The 19,266-nt window shown below is 35.6% G+C and overlaps 1 protein-coding gene across 1 annotated transcript; it reads left to right on the top strand.

The window, feature by feature from the left end:
• The first annotated feature begins 3,377 nt into the window (after positions 1–3,377).
• LOC115919989 lies at positions 3,378–9,736 on the top strand. The gene is made up of 6 exons (XM_030974774.1): positions 3,378–3,492; positions 3,656–3,775; positions 3,944–4,063; positions 4,648–4,761; positions 5,058–5,135; positions 9,015–9,736. The coding sequence occupies exons 1-6, from the start codon at positions 3,486–3,488 to the stop codon at positions 9,056–9,058; spliced, it is 483 nt and encodes a 160-aa protein (XP_030830634.1). The 5' UTR covers positions 3,378–3,485; the 3' UTR covers positions 9,059–9,736.
• Positions 9,737–19,266: the final 9,530 nt, after the last annotated feature.

Genomic DNA, 19,266 nt, shown 5'->3' with positions numbered 1-19,266 from the left:
ATAGAATCGCCAAATTTTTTCTGTTATCATATTTATTACATTTTTCCAAGCATTTTGATACCTTGTTTACCTGTTTCCGACCAGTAATACCGCAATTAGCAGCTGTCAAAGTTGAACGCACGCGCCGACCTGCGCTATCTGTATCCACAATACATGGGCAAAAACATGCCTATACAAAATTCATTTTAACTCTTCAGAATTGATAGATAACCCCCAATTTCTTTCATATTTAAATAGATTATGAGTTGGAGGTATGATTTCATGTCTCATTTGACCCTCAATTAACTCATGACGTCATCATAATGGCCTCCGAACTCAAAATTTCAATTTGCATATTATGACGTCAGCATATTTCTGGAAAATTGACTGTATCTCTGTAAACAATGATCAATTTTCTTCCAAATTTTGATATGATCTAGCTTAGACAATTCTCTACAAATGCAGTCAAAACAATATTTCATTTTGACAAAGGTATCATGGCGTATTTTTGCGATGAAAGGTGGCATGTCAATTTTTCACATTTTGCGTGTATTCTCTATGGGACATGACTTTTTCTCAAAACTGGATTCTACATTCTCGTCTTTCGCGAGCAATATCTCCGTCGTTTTATCTTTATTTACGCTGAGCTTTGAGTTTGTTGTAGCTGAGACAATAAGCTATCATAAGTGTGCCCTTTATTTTTCATTCAGATGCCGGGATCATGCTCATATTTCACTTCCAAAGTGGGATTTGAGAATTCCATTTCCCGTTTACATGTAATCTCTATGGGAAATGTTTTGGTATATCCGTAACGCACTTGACTTCCGACCTCGAGGTCCCTGGTTCGAGTCCGGGCGTCTCCAACAATTTGTTTTCTTCACTTTTTTTTCTTTTTGACCTTTCACTATACCATCTCCTTTGCTCATTAAAACACGTAGAATCGCTAATAATGTAATAAACAACTATATTTACTTTATTATTACCCTATTATCACTTGATCCAATATTTTTTGCGTGTAATCCTTATGGGAGATGACTTTTTCTCAAATCTGGATTCTACATTCTTGTCTTTTGCGAGCAACATCGCCGTTATTTCGGCTTGATTTTTGTTGATTTTTTAGTATGTTGTAGCTGAGACTATATAATATCTAAAATATCGTTGCTGTTTTCACGAAGTGACGGTAGTGAAAAAGAATTGCATTCACTTTGCGTTACGATTTTCCTCACTACTGTCACCTCGTGAAAACAAGGACGAAATGTTCTCTCATTTTTTTCAGTCTGATGTCATCATGGTCTGTTGATGATAATCATCAACATCATCATCATCATCATCATCATCGTAATCACCATTACTATCAAGATCATCATCATCATGATCATCATTGTTTACATGTCTATATAACTTCTCCCTTTCTCAATATAGTAAATATTATAATCTATCATAAGACTTGAAGACAGACCACCTTAATCGTCCTCGTGACGATTTAAATTCTAGTTATTATTTTCTGTTATTTCATCGGAATTGCCTGGAATAAGTTCGTCATTGTAAAAAGGGTGAGCTTTAAATGATTATGTCACATTATTATAGTTTTGATTAACCTCACATTCCAAATTTCAACACTATTAAGACTAAAATATAATATTTTCTTCGCTGATTGAAACAATGTTTGTAGCATGGTCCCAGATGCCTTAATTTATGTTAGTAGGTGCAAGCAATCGGCGCTAATGCTGTTTCGCATTGACATCCGGCGACAGATTAATTACTTAACTTAGGGTTGAGTTTAGATATATAGATCTAAGTTTATGGTTAGGGTAAGGGTAACCTTACGTTACATTAGGTAGCCTTATGTAATCTTAACTCTAACCCTAACTTAGATCTAGATCTAACTTGGATCTATTCTAAGTTTGAAGTTCAAGTCTGAGCCTGGCCTGGGGCCGCCGATTTTTCTAGAAATACAATTTTACATTGTTTTTTGTATGGATCTAACGTTAGACTAAGGTTAAAAGTGTTAAGTTAGTTAGATTCTAAGTAGATCTAGCGTTAGTCTAGTTCTCAAGTTCGATCTAGTTTAGCCTAAGTTAGACTCTAGAGTCTACTTGAGTTAAGTTTAAGCCAGGGCAAGGGACAGGAGATGGATGTAACGTTAACATTAACAGTTACTCACGTAGATCTAACGTTAGATCTATGTTAACTTAACATCTACCAAAGATCCTAGATCTACATCTATGACAAAATGGCATGGGTGAATTCAATTTAATTTGAAATATTTAAAAGAGGGCGATTGACTAACAAAAGTTAGGGTTTAAATCTAACTTAGATCATCTAGTGCAACCTAACATAGATTCCAGATGAACAATAATCTAACGTTAAATCTAAGTTAGATCTAAGTTAGCTTCGTTAGTCAAAGTACTGTGAATAGATTTAGATCTTACTAACTAACGTTAGATCTATATCTAATTTAGATCTGTTAGATCTAACTGTTAAGTTAGTTCCCGCTTAAAATTTAATATCATAGATAGATTTACAACAATAACATCGAGACATTTAAGTTAAATGTCAATGTTGTATCGACGTTGTATCTAATAAAAAGAATTGTATCTATTTGCTTGGAGATCTGATCTAATTTAAGTTAGACCCAGAATATAGATCTAGAAAGTTAAACCTCTACGGGCTCTAGATCTATGAGACTCTGGTCTATTTGTTTTTTTATTTCAAGTGATTTTTTTGTGACATAGATCTAGTCATAGATCTAACGTTAGATGTATGGTCAACTCTTGCCTTGGTAAAATGTCAGGTTTAACTGTTATGTTATGAATTTTTTTTCTTTCTGCTGTTCCCTTATTTTCAGAAATGGATGTGTTGGTAAAGTGGAAGAAAGATGGGAGCCAGAATATTGTCAGTGCTGAAGACCTGCATCTGGATGGGAAGCGCTCAATTAAGAAGGGTGCAACTGTTCAGATGAGGGGGAAGTATTCTTGGTGGAAAGGGACGGTCATCTCCATATTTCAGAGAATTGGTGAAATTATTAGTATGAATAATTCTTTTGTATTAGACAAAATATGAAATTAATATGAAAATCAGTTGCGAAATGTAAGATGATTTAAAATACCATGAAAACAGATCTATTTTGCATAAACAATTTATATGAAAAAGAATTGACAGTGTGAGAGAATGAAGTATAGTAATTAGGATTAATGTCAAGTGATGCTACGAATGGTGATGACCCAATTTCTGATGACGATACATCATTTACCACAATGACTGGGAACAAATCATTTTTAGCTCCAATTTGATTATTGTTTATAAATAAGAAGGACAGCACATGTTAATAATTAAAAAAAAAGGATAGGAATGTATTAAATGAAATATGTATGATATACATTACATTCACAGTGCGAGAACGAAATCAAGGTCCCATAGGTCCAAGTGATTCTACTGGAGTGCTCCCACAAGGTCCCAAGGACTCTGCAAATGACGGTGAGGACGAAGATGATCTTCCTCTGACAATGCTTGGTAAGAAACGTTCTTATTTTCAATTTGATAACAGTTTCAAGCCTCAAATAAGAAGGATAGCACAGATGAATCACAAAAAAAGGAAAAAGAGAAATGTATAAAATGAAATAGCTGAAAACTTAACATTTTTAGGACTTTGATTTACATTATTTTACATTCACAGAGCCAAAACAAAATCGAGGTCCCATAGGTTCAAGTGGTTCTACTGGAGTGCTACCACAAGGTCCCGGGGACTCTGCAAATGATGGTGAGGACGAAGATGATCTTTCTTTGACAATGCTTGGTAAGAAACGTTCTTATTTTCAATTTGATTATAGTTTCAAGCCTCAAATAAGGAAAGCATAGATGAATCGCAACAACAACAAAAAAGAAAGAAGCGAAATGTATGAAATGAAATATCTGAATGATTAACATCTATGGGACTTTGCTTTACAATATTCTACATTCACAGTGCCAGAACGAAATCAAGGTCCCATAGGTCCAAGTGATTCTACTGGAGTGCTCCAAAAAGGTCACAGGGACTCTGCAAATGATGGTGAGGACGAAGATGATCTTCCTATGACAATACTTGGTAAGAAACGTTCTTATTTTCAATTTGATTATTGTTTCAAGCCTCAAATAAGGATAGCACAGATGAATCACACAAAAAAAGAAAAAGAAAAAAAAAAATCATTGAAATGAAATTAGTTATATGTCCACAAATATGCTTTGAAACAGAATGCTATCACTGCAGTCACATAATAGGATTGTGTTCGATAGTGTGTGACAGCAGTGAAAGCATTTTCTCAGTCTTTCATCCTCTTACAAAAACTGGCAAAAACTTTCTTTTTTACCCGTCACCTTCACTTGCAATGTACTCAGTTATGCGTGACATTTATGATGCAGGAAAAGTATCATTGCAAAGGTGAGAAGTTCCTCCTTAATTATGTTACATTTAAATTGCCAGAATAAATGAGCTTGGAATATGGCCCCTGAAAAATTGGACTATCTTTATTATGATACGCACTTTTATATATATATTACATATTGCAGAGATGTTAGAGAGCTTTTTACTCAGATTTGGACATGACAAATATGAGCTCTTGAAAAAATGTTTTACTCTTTTAATTTCACATGGCAAGTTATATAATGAGATTGATATGTTTGTGATTACAGAGTTATCACAAGATCTGATTGAACTTGAGACATTTATGTCTATACCAGACATGCCAGGTGATGATGACGCCAGCCAGGATGACGCCATGTCAGTTGATACAGAATCAGACACAGGTAAATGGATATACTGGGGAAAACCATAAATGTGTGTCATGTATGAATAATCAATTATCATCAAACCTTACTATACAATCTGCATATAGTGTGTAAAGATTCAGGCAAGTACTTTTGATAATTAATAAGCACCAGATTGATTTTAATTTGTTAACAACTGAATATCATTGCTTTATTAGTGAAGTATTAATTTGCATTTTGATACTTTGTTCAATGGTTTTAATTTATTGCATTTCTATCTTTGCAAACACCTTTCATCTTGTTCACATTTTAAAAATCTTATATTTGTTTTAAAGATCTCCAAGTTATCGAGTCTTTGGGGGAAGTTGACAAGCATCCCGGTGACCAGTGTTGCGGCAGTCTGCATTGCAAAGGTAATGTGTTTGCAGCATGCATCAGGTGTCAGACTTTGATGTGTTTTGAACACTTTGACAAAGGTGAAGAGTGTAAATTTCATGCTCAATTTGAAAGGGAAAACCCCCCTGAAAGTTTTGTCATAGAGGAATCAGTTGGAAATGACATCAATCTTTGTTGGATACATCCCAAAATGTACCAGTCAAGACTCCTAAGTCAAAAAATCGCCTTGTTAAAGATGCTAGGAACAAAGGTAAATCCTATTTCTCTGAAAAATCTGACAAGTTTGTGGGAGGGCGAAAATTTGTAGAGTACAACAAGTGTGACTTGTCACGAAATCACAAAAAGGTTTCATGTGGTATCTTCACTGAGGAAGACAGGCGTGAAATAAGGTATGACTATTATGGAATGGGCAATCTAGCTCTGCAGAGAGAATGGATTGCACGACATGTATCTCACAAGGCCCATTCACATGTGAAAAGTCGTAAGAAACAAGACAATGAGGTATACTCTTCCTCGACCTTCTTCATTTTCTTATCCTGGAGAAATTGTCACTGTTTGTCGTAAGATGTTCCTGAACACTTTGGGAATTGCCGAAAGGCAAGTGCGAACTGTACTTGGAAAAACAAAATCTGGCACTGGTGTCCTGGGGAGGGAAAGAAGAGGTGGGACACAGAAACCTCAAATCCAAAAGCGACAAAAAAAATCATTGAACACCTACAGTGCTTCCCACGAGTGGAGTCTCATTACTGTCGCTCTTCCACAACATGCCAGTATCTTTCTGGGGAACTGACAAAACGAAGGATGTTCAATATGTTTGAAAATGAAAACCCAGGGTGTGCCTCTTACTCCCTGTACAAAGAGGTTATGAGAGAGCTCAAACTCAAATTTCATCGACCCAAAAAGGACAAGTGTGGGATTTGTGAAACTTTCCGCAAGTCTAATGAGGTTGAAAGAGACCAGATCAAAGTGAAATACAACATGCACAGACAAGAAATTTCAAAAGTAAGACAGATAAAGTCAGAGAGCAAAACTCGTGCCCAGCATGATGACAAGCATGCTGCTGCTGTGTTTGATCTGCAGCAAAACATGTACTTACCAAAATCAAATAGGGGTGAGTTGTTCTACAAGAGAAGATTAGCATGCTACAATTTTACTATTTACAATTTGGCTAATCATGCAGGAAGTTGTTACCTTTCAAATGAAACAGTAACAAGAAGGGGAGCTTGTGAGGTATATCGACATACGTCCTTGACTACCTCAGCAATTGTGATAAGGAAGGAAAGACGTCAGTTGACTTCTTTTGTGATGGCTGTGTTGGCCAAAACAAAAACTCAATTGTCCCATCGATGGTACATAGGTTTGTATCCGAGGCCAAAAGTGTGCAAGTGGTAACATGCTACTACTTTAAAACCAATCATGGCCAGAGCGAGGGTGATAGCATGCATTCCACCATTGAAAAATGTCTTGCTCGCTCTGAAGAAGTTTTCCATCCTTGCCAGCTCTCTTCTATAATCAAGGAGGCAAGAAAAGATCCATGCCCATACACAGTCAGACATGTTCAAACCAATGACATTTTGGACTGGAAGACATATGGCCATAATTTAGGTATCCTGAAGTGCAGACAGGCGGATACTGGTGAGGCAATTGATTGGACGACCTTCAAGCAGATTAGAATAAGCAAAGAACTTCCTACCTCAATTCTTTTCAAAACATCACATAATACTAATGATTTCAGTATTCTTTCACTAGGCAGATCCCGCAGCCTGCGTTCTACCACTCCTGCAGTTCACATTGATCCTCCTTCCCAGCTCTACCAAAGCAGACCCAAACTATCTGCTGGGAAGTATAGCGATCTTGTCAGTCTATGCAGAGGCACATATCCTGTCATTTCTCAACCGGAACTAGTTGATTACTATATTAATCTACCTCATGAATAGATTACAGTCACTACCATGTCCACCTTTTAACTCTACTTTTTAGGTGGTCTGTCAACGACAGATCACCTATTGTTTTCGTCAGAATTTTCTTTCTTTATTATTATTCTTTATTTTTATTTATTTCCTACACTTTTTTGTGCCTAGGATAACTCAAGTTCGGTTTCGTCAATTTCATTCAATTTTGGCACAGTCATAGGTCATTGTCATGAGACGTGGCAGGAACCTTTTCAAGGTCATCACGTCATCGTGACGTCATCCAGGCGCCATTTTGTGAAATCACGTTATCCATCATATCTTCATGATGCATAAGCAAAGGTCATTCATATCCATATCACATATATTTCAGGTCAAGGGTCAAAAGGTCATGTCATCATAGGTCACATAAAGGTCATGACGCGCGCGTACGTGCGCGTCAAAATTTAAAAATGCTCAAAATCACTTTACTATTAAAGGAGAGTACGAATTAGGTCATTTTAAGCATTTCAAAATTTTCCGTCCGTATGTGTCCACGCGCGCGTTGCGCGCGCTCACAACGCGCGGAAAAGGTCAAATTCATTTTTTTTTACATGATTTAGATTCCTCTTACCGTAAATGACAATTTACATTAATTTCAGTCACTCTTGACCTTTTATAAGGCCGTGAGCGCGCGTCAAAGTTCAAAATCCGCGCGGGCTGCTATGGGCAATATAATGCAAATTTGATCAAAAACATCCCATTTTAAAAATCAAAATAGCTCTTCAGAAAGTCAATTGACCCCAACTTTTATATCATGGTTGGAAAAAGCATGAGTTGAAGATATGATTTCATGTGTCATTTGACCCTCAATTAACTCATGACGTCATCATAATGGCCTCCAAACTCATAATTTCAATTTGCATATTATGCCGTCAGAATATTTTTGGAAAATTGATTGTATCTTTGTAAATGTTGATCAATTTTCTTCCAAATTTTGATATGTTCTACCCGAGAATATTCTCTACAAATGCGGTTATCACGATTGTTCATTTTGACAAAGGTATCATGGCGTATTTTTGCGATTAAAGGAGGCATGTCAATTTTTCACTTTTTGCGTGTATTCTCTATGGGACATGACTTTTTCTCAAAACTGGATTCTACATTCTCGTCTTTGGCGAGCAATATCTCCGTCGTTTTATCTTTGTTTACGCTGAGCTTTGAGTATGTTGTAGCTGAGACAGTAAGCTATCACAAGTGTGCCCTTTATTTTTTGATCAGATGCCGGGATCATGCTCATATTTCACTTGCGAGGTGGGATTTGAGAATTCTTATTTCCCTTTACGTGTAATCTCTATGGGAAATGTTTTGGTATATCGGTAACGTACTTGACTTCCGACCTCGAGGTCCCTGGTTCGAGTCCGGGCGTCTCCAACAATTTTTTTTCTTCACTTTTTTTTTTCTTTTTGACCTTTCACTGTACCATCTCCTTTGAATATTAAAACACGTAGAATCGCAAATAATGTAATAAACAACCATATTTACTTTATTATTACCCTATTATCACTTGATCCATTACTTTTTGCATGTTATCCTTGTGGGAGATGACTTTTTCTCAAATCTGGATTCTACATTCCTGTCTTTTGCGAGCAATATCGCCGTTATTTCCGCTTGTTTTTTGTTGATTTTTTAGTATAATGTAGCTGAAACTATATGCTATCTACATCTCCCTCATTTTTTCAATCAGATGTCAGCATGATCATCATCATCATCAATATCATCATGATCATGATCATGATTATCAACATCATCATCGTCATCATCAACATTATCATTATCATCGTCATCATCGTCATCACCATTACTATCAAGATCATCATCATCATCATCATCATTGTTTACATGTCTATATAACTTCTCCCATTCTCAAATCTATCATAAGACTTAGACAGACCACCTTATTCGTCTTTGTGACGAATTAAAGTCTAGTTGTTTTTGTTTTTGCAGGACGAGGATCACTACGTGAGTTGGACAATCATCTACATGTATAGACTTTCGATGACTGCTGGTTTGTATCATATGGTTTAAGGGAATGCTCTATAGATTTGTTTTGATTTGTTTTAAATTATTAATGCTTAGGCTGATGTCCAAACTAAAATTCCAATAGTATTGCAATGCAAGGCTGCACACTAATATTTTGCACCTTAGCCATGTTACTAGCACAGGGCTGGAATTCTTTTACACAGTTATGGGATCTAGAGTCAACTCAGTATCACTGCTTATATCACTGCTTCTATTAACTATCACTGCTTCTATTAACTATCACTGCTTTTGTCATCTTGCACACTAATATTTTTGCACTTTGGCACAGGACTACAATTCGTTGACTTGGTTATGGAGTCACAAGCCAACTTTGAAGAATTGCTCTGCCGCAAAATATACGATATTTTGAAAATACCACTGCTTATATATTAACTTGCACACTAATGTTTTGCACTTTAGTACAGGAATACAATTCGTTGACTCGGTTATGGAGTCAAAAACCAACCTTGAAGAATTGCTCTGTAACAAAATATGCAATATTTTGAAAATAACACTGCTTATATATTAACTTGCACACTAATGTTTTGCACTTTAATTAGCACAGGACTACAATTCGTTGACTCGGTTATGGAGTCAAAAACCAACTTTGAAGAATTGCTCTGTAACAAAATATGCAATATTTTGAAAATAACACTGCTTATATATTAACTTGCACAATAATGTTTTGCACTTTAGCACAGGACTAGAATTTGTTGACTTGGTTAAGGAGTCACAAGCCAACTTTGAAGAATTGCTCTGTAACACTGTTTATATATTAACTTGCACACTAATGTTTTCCACTTTAATTAGCACAGGACTACAATTCGTTGACTCGGTTATGGAGTCAAAAGCCAACTTTGAAGAATTGCTCTGCAACAAAATATATAATTTTTTGAAAATAACACTGCTATATATTAACTTGCACACTAATGTTTTGCACTTTAGCACAGGACTAGAATTTGTTGACTCGGTTATGGAGTCACAAGCCAACTTTGAAGAATTGCTCTGTAGCAAAATATACAATATTTTTAAAATAACACTGCTTATATATTAACTTGCACACTAATGTTTGGCACTTTAGCACAGGACTACAATTCGTTGACTTGGTTATGGAGTCAAAAGCCAACTTTGAAGAATTGCTCTGTAACAAAATATACAATATTTTGAAGAAGAAAAAAACACTGCTACCCTCCCTGGTCATTAGTATTGCAACATAGCTAAAATGCATGCATTTTTTTTTTTATTTTACAAGCCTTTCTGTATATTGTTATATTTCATTCATAACCATAGTGTTGTCGACAATTTGTGTATATTTTGAAAGGGAAAACTTGTCCCATTTCATTCATGAGAGCAGTAAATGATCAGACCCGGTCATTTTTTAAACAAAGGGGAGGATAACAGAACAAAGGCAAACAAAAAAAAAAAATTGGGGGGAGGTGGGGATTATCAGTGAGCGAAATCATGAAACTGTTTCATATTTCTCCCAAAACTGTTTACAGGTTTCGTTTGTATTTTTCGCAAAGAAATAATGGCCATAAGGTACCAATACAAGGGCAGAGGAAAAGGGCAACACCCAGAGAAGAAAGATTTCTTTGTGCCGTTGCTAAGGAGGATGCGCGCCAAAATCAGAGGTTGTGATTATCCAACAAAATATAATAAATGTGTGAAAATTTACTTTCAATAAACTAGTACAATATATTCACCTCTAGAAAACTAAAAATCATATTAAGCTATAAAATCCATTTTCCTCATCTATAATGAAAAACACATTTCAACTTACATGTTCATATCTATTCATCGAGAAAGATAGATTTTTTTTGTGTTCAATTGTTATAAAATGGCTTTTAAAAAACAATAAGATATAATAAGCTGAGAGTAGTGCGTGACATACGTCATAACACGTGACTGAGAGTGTTTCACAAAATAGAACTTTAAATAGATTTTGTAATGTCTTGCAAATATTCATAACTTTCTTATTTATTGTCCGATTTCCTTCAAACTTTTTGTTATCTCTTTGATTTTTCTGCTTTTAATCAAAACAAGCTTTTTCTGGAGTGGAGTTAGCCTTTAACTTTACGAAACACTTGGTGAAAGGCCACCCATGTATCATTTCTGGCCCTAATATAGCACTCAATATCAGGTTCCATTCATTCTTAAATTCATTCTTAACTTTGACAATGACTTGGGGTCATTCCATGTGGATTCACCCAACAGGTTAAACCCAACTTTTTCAAAATGTGTTGAAAAAAATTAGACACAAAATTTGAAGTTTTCTTAGCATAATGCAAAAAGAATTGTCAAAATCGGCCTAATTCTATGGCCCGTCAAATTTTTAATGTTTTATCAAAAAGGGGCGTGGCCACCATTTTTCAGACGGCCATTACTCGGCATTCGCTGGGTCAAATATCATGAAACAAGTAATATTTGAAAAGAAATTGAGTGAAGAATCCAACAAGAGCATAAAAAGTACATGCAACTCAAGAGCATGAAAAATAATAATGACCTTGAAATTTGAAAAACAATCTTTGACCTCAGATTTGACCTTGAGCCCCACATTCAATGATCTTGTTTTCCAAGTATGTTTATCAGCGAGATAATCTGTACAAAATATGTCAGGGGCAAAAAGAGTATTATACTCCTTCCCACTGTCTAATTCTACAAAGAAGCTGCTAGAATACACTACTTTTGCCCCATATACTAATTTTGGTGTTAGTAAAATGTGAGCTATTTTAAAATGCAATCTTTTGGTACTACTATATACAGGAAATATACAAACACAAATATCAATATATGGGACAACAGTTCAGTATTCTGAACAACTTCTTTGGAAATTTAGACAGTGAAGGAGTTAAATACTTTTGTTGTCCCTGACATATGTTGTACAGATTATCTTACTGATTAACATACTTCAAAATCAAGGTCATTTAAGGTGGGGCTCAAGGTCAAATCCAAGGCCAAAGATTGTTTTTCAAGGTCATTACTTTTTTTTTTCATGCTCTTGAGTTGCATATGTACTTTTTATGCTCTTGATGGAATTTTCACTCAATTTCCTTTCAAATGACATTTGTTTCATGATATTTGACCCAGCGACTGCAGAGTAATAACCCTTTTGAAAACTGGTGGCCACACCCCTCTTTGACAAAACATCTTTTTGCATTATGCTTATAAAGCTTTAAATTATGTGCCTAATTTTTTTTCAACAAATTCTGAAAAAAAGTTGGGTTTAATTGTAAAAATTTTGGGTGATTTGGCATGGAATTATCCCTTGGTGGAAAACCATTCTGGTGGAAAGTGTGCTGTCACTGAATGAAGAAAATTGGGATGAACAAACTGTAGGAATTTTAGCAATTTCTGAATGACTGTTGAAGATTATACAATTTTCAAAGTTTTAGTGATGTCCTCTTGTTTGGATCCTCGAGTTGGCAGAATCAGTGTTGTAATAGTGAACAACTCTCTATTCACTTTGTATACTGTATATAACAAATTTAAAAATGAATTACTGGTAATATCACGTCTAAAATAAGGAATCAATATGATTCTTTCCAAAATGCTAATAAGGCTGTGTTATATACCTACTTACTTATCATAAAAACAAATGTGAAATTTGGTATACAAAATCAATGGAGACTTATTTGCCGTGACGTCACAGATTTTGTCAAAGTTGCCAACTTTAACCCTAATCCCATTGGGTTATTTTGATCACTCGAGACCATTAGGGGGGGGGGGGGCCTTTTTGGCCCCCCTAAAATCTCGGCAACGAATGGACCGATTGACTGGAAAATTGGCACATACGTAAAACAAACAAGTCGAGTAGAATGAGAATTTTTAAAAAAATAAAAAATTGAGCATTATTATTATTTTTTTAATTAATTAAAATTTTGAATATGCAAATTTTTGACGAAATTGGGAGAAAATTGGGATTTTCGTCTAAAATCAAAAGAAATTACAGGATTTCTTCAGGTTTTCTGCAAAAGTACTTTCAAATGATGTTATCTATCATTATCCAAGTTTTTTATGCTGTTGAAATATGTCACTAATTTGCATAAATATGCAAATTAGTATTCCCGGATTTATACACATTGTTTTCATTCTTATGTATTCTATTGTTTTTTTGTTGTTGTTTGAATTTTGTTTAAAGAAGAATTTATCGCTCAAAATTCAACTAATAACAAAGAAATAATCCAAATTATAATTCAAATTAACAATAATAACAGATTTGGACTGAGTTTACATGGCATCGGATATAGGAATTACATAGAAACCTGTACAAAAATTACATTTTTTTTGTGACGGACGAGCAATTTATCGACCTGTAAAATCAGTTCTACAGGTCCGACCGGGGTGAATTATATATCAAAACATGCGGGAGACTTGAGAGAAAAATGTCATGAAGTTTGAACGAGAAATTCCAATCGCTCTAGATGCACGTCAAAAAAACCGACAGGGGGGGGGGGGGCCTAAAAGGCCCCCCCCTAATGGGATTAGGGTTAAGATCCCCATCAGAGGATCATTGAAACTTTGAAAACACGTAACTTTTGAACGTATTGTCAAATCTTGCTCAAGTTTTAAGTTTGTTCATTTCATTTTTCTCATTTACTGACAGGGGTAGCTTTGCCATTAAATACATAGGTACACAACTTTTTGGGAGTGACTTGACTTGTAATACTGTATAATCATGTAGAACATAGGGTCGCATACAAAATATACAGGTTAGCAACAGTTGTCTGATTTGCTGAGCTGATTCACATTTTTTTTTTTCCTTCTTCTTTTCTTGTAGATAATGGAATCACTCAACTGTTTCCCAAACTTGGGGATAAATTGAAGTTCTCCAAGCGATACAAGGAGTTCAACAAATCCATACAGGATGACACTACTGTCACACTCAAAGAGGTATTCTTCATAACTGAAAATTAAGCATGAATGGGGCTCTTATGCTTTCGTTGTCATGAGAGTGTACACGGGGGAAGCACTGAATTGGTATGTCATTACAGATTATTTCATACATTAGTAAAAGGTGGATTGTTTAACTGTGGAGTTGTTCCGTGTTTTCAAAGAGGGTGTCTTAGAACATTTCAGTACACTTGGTCCTTGAAGAGGCATTTGAACTCTGCACACAGTGATTTATTTGACCGTGATCATGTTCATCAAGTTCCATTTTATGTAAATGGAGCAGCAGCTAATGCTATTTTAGATTCAGAATCAGAAGATTCAGATGACGGAACTATTGGAGAAAGACATGAAGAGGAATTAGATGTAATCTCTTTGAGGGATATCAAAGACAAATGCTTGCAACATATATGCAATTTGAGGTCATCATCAAGCATTACAACAACTGCAGCTAACTTGGTAACAGATCTAACAAAAGATATATTGGCAGATGTTGTGAACTTTTTTAGATCCAAAGCCAAAGACACATTTATTAACCTAGGATTTGATCCTCAGAATGAAGTGGAAATTCAGTCGCTTTTCCAAGATCTACATGAACTAGAAAATCCTTTTAGAGAAGTTGATTCTGATCACAAGTTCAAAAAATTCTTAACAGAATCTGAAAAATTTGTGGTGCCAGTAGCTGTACGCCTCGGTGTCGAATACAAGCAGAGAACTAATCCTGTGACAGGTGCTGTAGAACAGACCCCAATTCAGAAGACTTTTCAATATATTCCTTTGCGATCAGTTCTTAAACTTATCCTTGAGACCCCTGGATGTCTGGAGCAGATATTCTATCACCATGAACAGCAAAGAAATGATGGATTGTTAATAGATTTTCAAGACGGCCAGTATTACAAAGCTCATGAGTTCTTCACCCGTTATGTAGTACGTATTCTACTCTATATAGATGATGTGGAAGTAACCAATCCACTTAGTGGAAAAGCTGGAACACATAAACTTGGATGTATGTATATGACCATCAAAAGCTTACCATTGAAATATTTGTCAACATTGGATCAGTGTTATTTGGTGGCACTTTACAACACAGCTGACGCAAAACACTATGGACTTGAAAGCATAGTACTATTTATTGTGGATTACCTGAAGGATTTGGAGGTTAATGGTATTGATGTTGTCACACCTATTTATAATGGGAATCTTCCAGTAGGACTTGCACAAGTGGTTGGTGATAATTTAGGAGTACATAGCCTCCTGGGATTTTCAGAATCTTTTTCAGCAAATTATGCATGCAGACTGTGTAAAGCAGACAAACCATTGAGAAAAATACAGAGTGTTGCTAATGCAGATCTACAAAGAAATAAACAGAACTATGAAGAGGATTTGCAATTGAACAATCTTGCTGCAACTGGGATAAAGAGAGCATGCTCTCTTAATGAGCTTCAAGCATTTCATGTGACTAACAATTTCTCTCCAGATGTTATGCACGACCTTTTGGAAGGGGTTTGTGCATGGGAAATAAAATTAGTCATAAGAGAGTTGATAGCATCAAGTGAACTTACGTTACAACAGGTTAATGACAGGATTACAAGTTACGACTATGGCTTTGTAGATGCTCCCAATAAGCCATCATGCATAACAGAGAATGACTTGAGAAATCCTTTTGGAGCATCAGGACAAAATGCATCACAAATGTGGTGTCTTGCAAGGCATTTTTGTTTGATCTTTGGGGACCTTGTTGAGGAGGATAATCCATTTTGGGAGGTATATATCCTTTTGCTTGAGTGTATGGATTTTATTTTCTCACAAGGGATTACAAATGAGGATACATACTTTCTTAAGCGTTTGATTGAAGATCATCATGAGCTGTATCGTAATGTGTTTGATGAACACCTGCGTCCTAAACACCACCACATGATCCATTATCCAGAGGCATGCCGCAAGTTGGGACCTCTTCGCCAATATTGGACAATTAGGTTTGAAGCGAAGCATAACTTCTTTAAGCGCATATCACATCGTCCTTGTTTTCACGAAGTGACGGCAGTGAGGAAAATCGTAATGTAAAGTGAATGCAATTTTGTCTTCGTAACTTCAAGAACATACAAAAATCACTAGCTTTCAAACATCAGATTCAATTGTGTCACCGATTTCTGACCACTGCAAGTCTGTGTAATGACAGATGTGAAGTAGGCCCTGGAACATCAGTTCTGCTCTCATCTCTTGAAGACTCTGAAGATATTGCGCAATCATTAGGTGGCTACCCTGTTTATGATGATGTTTTCATTGCCAAGTGGGCAAAGGAGTATGGTACTATCTACAGGCCAGGTATGATGGTGACGATTGGAAAAACGGAAGAATTGGAATCTACCTTTGGCAAGATCATATATGTGCTCCTGATTGACAATGATCCTTCAAATGTACAGCTAGTTGTTCACCAATGGTGTACTGAGTATTTCTCAAGACATTTGCATGCATATGCAGTGACACCAAGTGACCCAAAGGAACTCAAGGCGTATGGCATAGATGATCTACTTGATTTTGTGCCTCTTCATGCAACCAAGGCTTACCTAAATGACCAGATGTGGTACATCAGCCCTAGATCCAAGGTTGCTTGAGCCCTGAGGTACAGTAATCATTCTCATTGTGTCACACATTTCCCTGCCAATATATCAATAGGCTATTAAATGTGACCCTGGTAGCAGGATTTCTCAAACTTGTTTATTTCCTCCTGCTCCTTTCTTTGAAATTTTGTCCCGCAAGTGTGTCATAAAATCTTACAAAATTGCTGCTTATGTAATTTACATACAGTGAAATTCTTACAAAAGATATCGGTGCTGAAACTACTCATCATCATGGAAAGCACTTGATTTCTAGGGAAAATTTATGTCATGATTAGCAAAGCAATAATGGATTGTTAACGATGGTAGATTAGTACATAAATGACGCCCGGCCTCAAACATTTCTTTATCTACAGACATTGATTATTTATGGTATTGATCAACAAGAAAAATTACCTCTGGTACACAAAGAAACTCTTGCCAAATTGAATGAATTTTTGTTGTTTTTTGTCCAGGTAGACATGTGGGGTATCTTTGTACCCTGAATAGAAACTGACATCCAAAGATTTTGAGATCACTTATCAAGTGTAATAGGCGAGGAATATTAATTTGTATTGGTATTATTTGTTGAAAGAGTACTGCCTTACATTTTGTTTTACAGCATGTAATTAACATTTCATAAGTACCATTATTTTATAATTGATCTCTCTCACAGGAAGAAATGGTTGATGTTCCTGAAGTACGTGTGCAAGCAGGAGGCCAAGAAGGATGCCCATTTCCTTTACCAGCCAAAAGAAAGAAAAATGCGGTAAATATTCATTGTCAGGATACATGTAGCTAAGTTTGTTTTACACAGTCATTTACACATGCACTGGGTGATTATTTTTGATTTTTTTTAGATATCTTAACAGATATTTTAAATTACCATTTTTAAAGGGTGTATTTAATGTGCTACTAGGTTAGGGGATAACTAAAATAGGATGTTCATCATGCACCAAATTCTGCCATGATTCTCCCTCTCTCTTTAATGCCTCCGCCCACAGACTGTACATGGTCGTTTTCTAGTTGTCCATCCATCTGTTTATCGTTCGATCCCGTTTTTTTTTTCTTTCTTTTTCTTTTTTCATTTATTCCCCCGCCAAACAAAGTTTGAAGGGGGAATATAGAAATGAGCATGTATTTGGTTAGTTGATGGGCCCATGACTGAGAATAACAGCAGTTGGCTATTATCAAGGGTCATGAGCCCATGCAATCTTTTGTTCAAGAAAAATTTGAGGTACAGTGTTTCAATTTCAGACATGTCCTATGCATGCAGGACTGATGATGTTTGATTAGATTTTGGGGGTACAAATTTAGATCACAGAGATGATATCATGAAAATAGCTTATTTTTGTGATAACGAAAGGGAAAGGGAGTGGTTATGACATAGGTTATTTGCATGAAATTTGCTAATTCTTGCAATTAATGAAGAACAGTATATAACATATTATTTCCAAACTTTGCTCATGTGTACACGCAAGTGGGAGGGATAATGATATGATCAGATTTTTGGGGTGAATGGGGTCATAGATCATAGTTAATTGAATGCTTGAAAAATGTTTTCTTAATTTAACAAGAATTCATTGAATATATCAGTTCACTCAAACTTGGTTTGCATATAATGACGGTGACTTATCTGATCCGATGTTGGGGTCACAAAATTAAAGCTCATTGCTGCTCATTTTCACAAACAGATTAACAAGTTCTTACTCTTGGTTTATGCATGCATATGAGAGTGACAATCTGATTAAAAGTATAAAACTTATATTTACATGTAAGCCTTTAGAAGTTGACTGTGTGATCTGATTCAGATCAGACATATATGCATTTTTTTCTGAATATGTTTATTACTGCATGATGCATTCCTCACATTTATTAATCATATGAATTATTCTGTTTCAGGATGAGTTGGTGATGCAAGACACAGTACACAATGTATCTAAGAAAGGAAAACATCACATGGTAAGTGTACTAAAGTTGATGTTTCAGTTGATAATAACGCATTACTAAATGAAACCTGTAATTCATATGGACTCCAGCAGCGATGGATTTTTCCAAAGAAGTAAGCCTGTAGTACCACACATTTCTTTAAAATGTTGGCGAACAAGAATAGAAAAGATGCCACTTTTGTACAAGCTGCAGACAGATAAGCCTGCATTACAAAAGATCAAACCTATGTACGTTGCATCAGAATCATTAAGATAATGATAGTAAATTTTGTTTGCTGTCATTTTGTTTGGGCGATGTAGGCCAGATATTAGGCCTTTACAGTATGAAACACCTTAAATTTGCTCAAGGAAATTTTAGAATTTATCATTTGATTAAAATTTTAGGTCACATTTTAATTACAGGTAATTTTGGACTGATATAGTGTTCTTTTGTGTTCTATTATTTGTTTTGTTGAAACCACATTTGCAGAATGTGATTGAGATGCTTGAAGAGTCAGATGGTCACGAAATAGTCCAAGCCCTAAGGCGAAGAGATGGCTGCACGGCCAAGACGAGGTGCAAAATGGTCAGGATTCTTGTATCAGGAATGATCAAACTTCATGGATCAAGGTGAGGTACTTATTTCTGCTTGTCTGCCCTTATCTGTTCTCACATTGATCTACAGAATCATTTGACAGATCCAATTCAAACACATATTGTCCAATGTTTCTGTTTAGGAGTAACCATGATTTTAATATGTTTCAG

Source organism: Strongylocentrotus purpuratus, unplaced genomic scaffold, assembly GCF_000002235.5.
Source record: "Strongylocentrotus purpuratus isolate Spur 01 unplaced genomic scaffold, Spur_5.0 spur5_scaffold_7, whole genome shotgun sequence".
Lineage (NCBI taxonomy): Eukaryota > Metazoa > Echinodermata > Echinoidea > Camarodonta > Strongylocentrotidae > Strongylocentrotus > Strongylocentrotus purpuratus.
The sequence above is the reverse complement of the archived record's forward strand: the minus strand, read 5'-3'. Positions and strand labels throughout refer to the sequence as shown.

Coding starts and splice junctions, on each gene's coding strand:
- LOC115919989 (XM_030974774.1), top strand. Junction 3,776..3,943: donor TCTTTCTTTGACAATGCTTG/GTAAGAAACGTT, acceptor CTACATTCACAG/TGCCAGAACGAAATCAAGGT. Junction 4,762..5,057: donor TGATACAGAATCAGACACAG/GTAAATGGATAT, acceptor TTTGTTTTAAAG/ATCTCCAAGTTATCGAGTCT.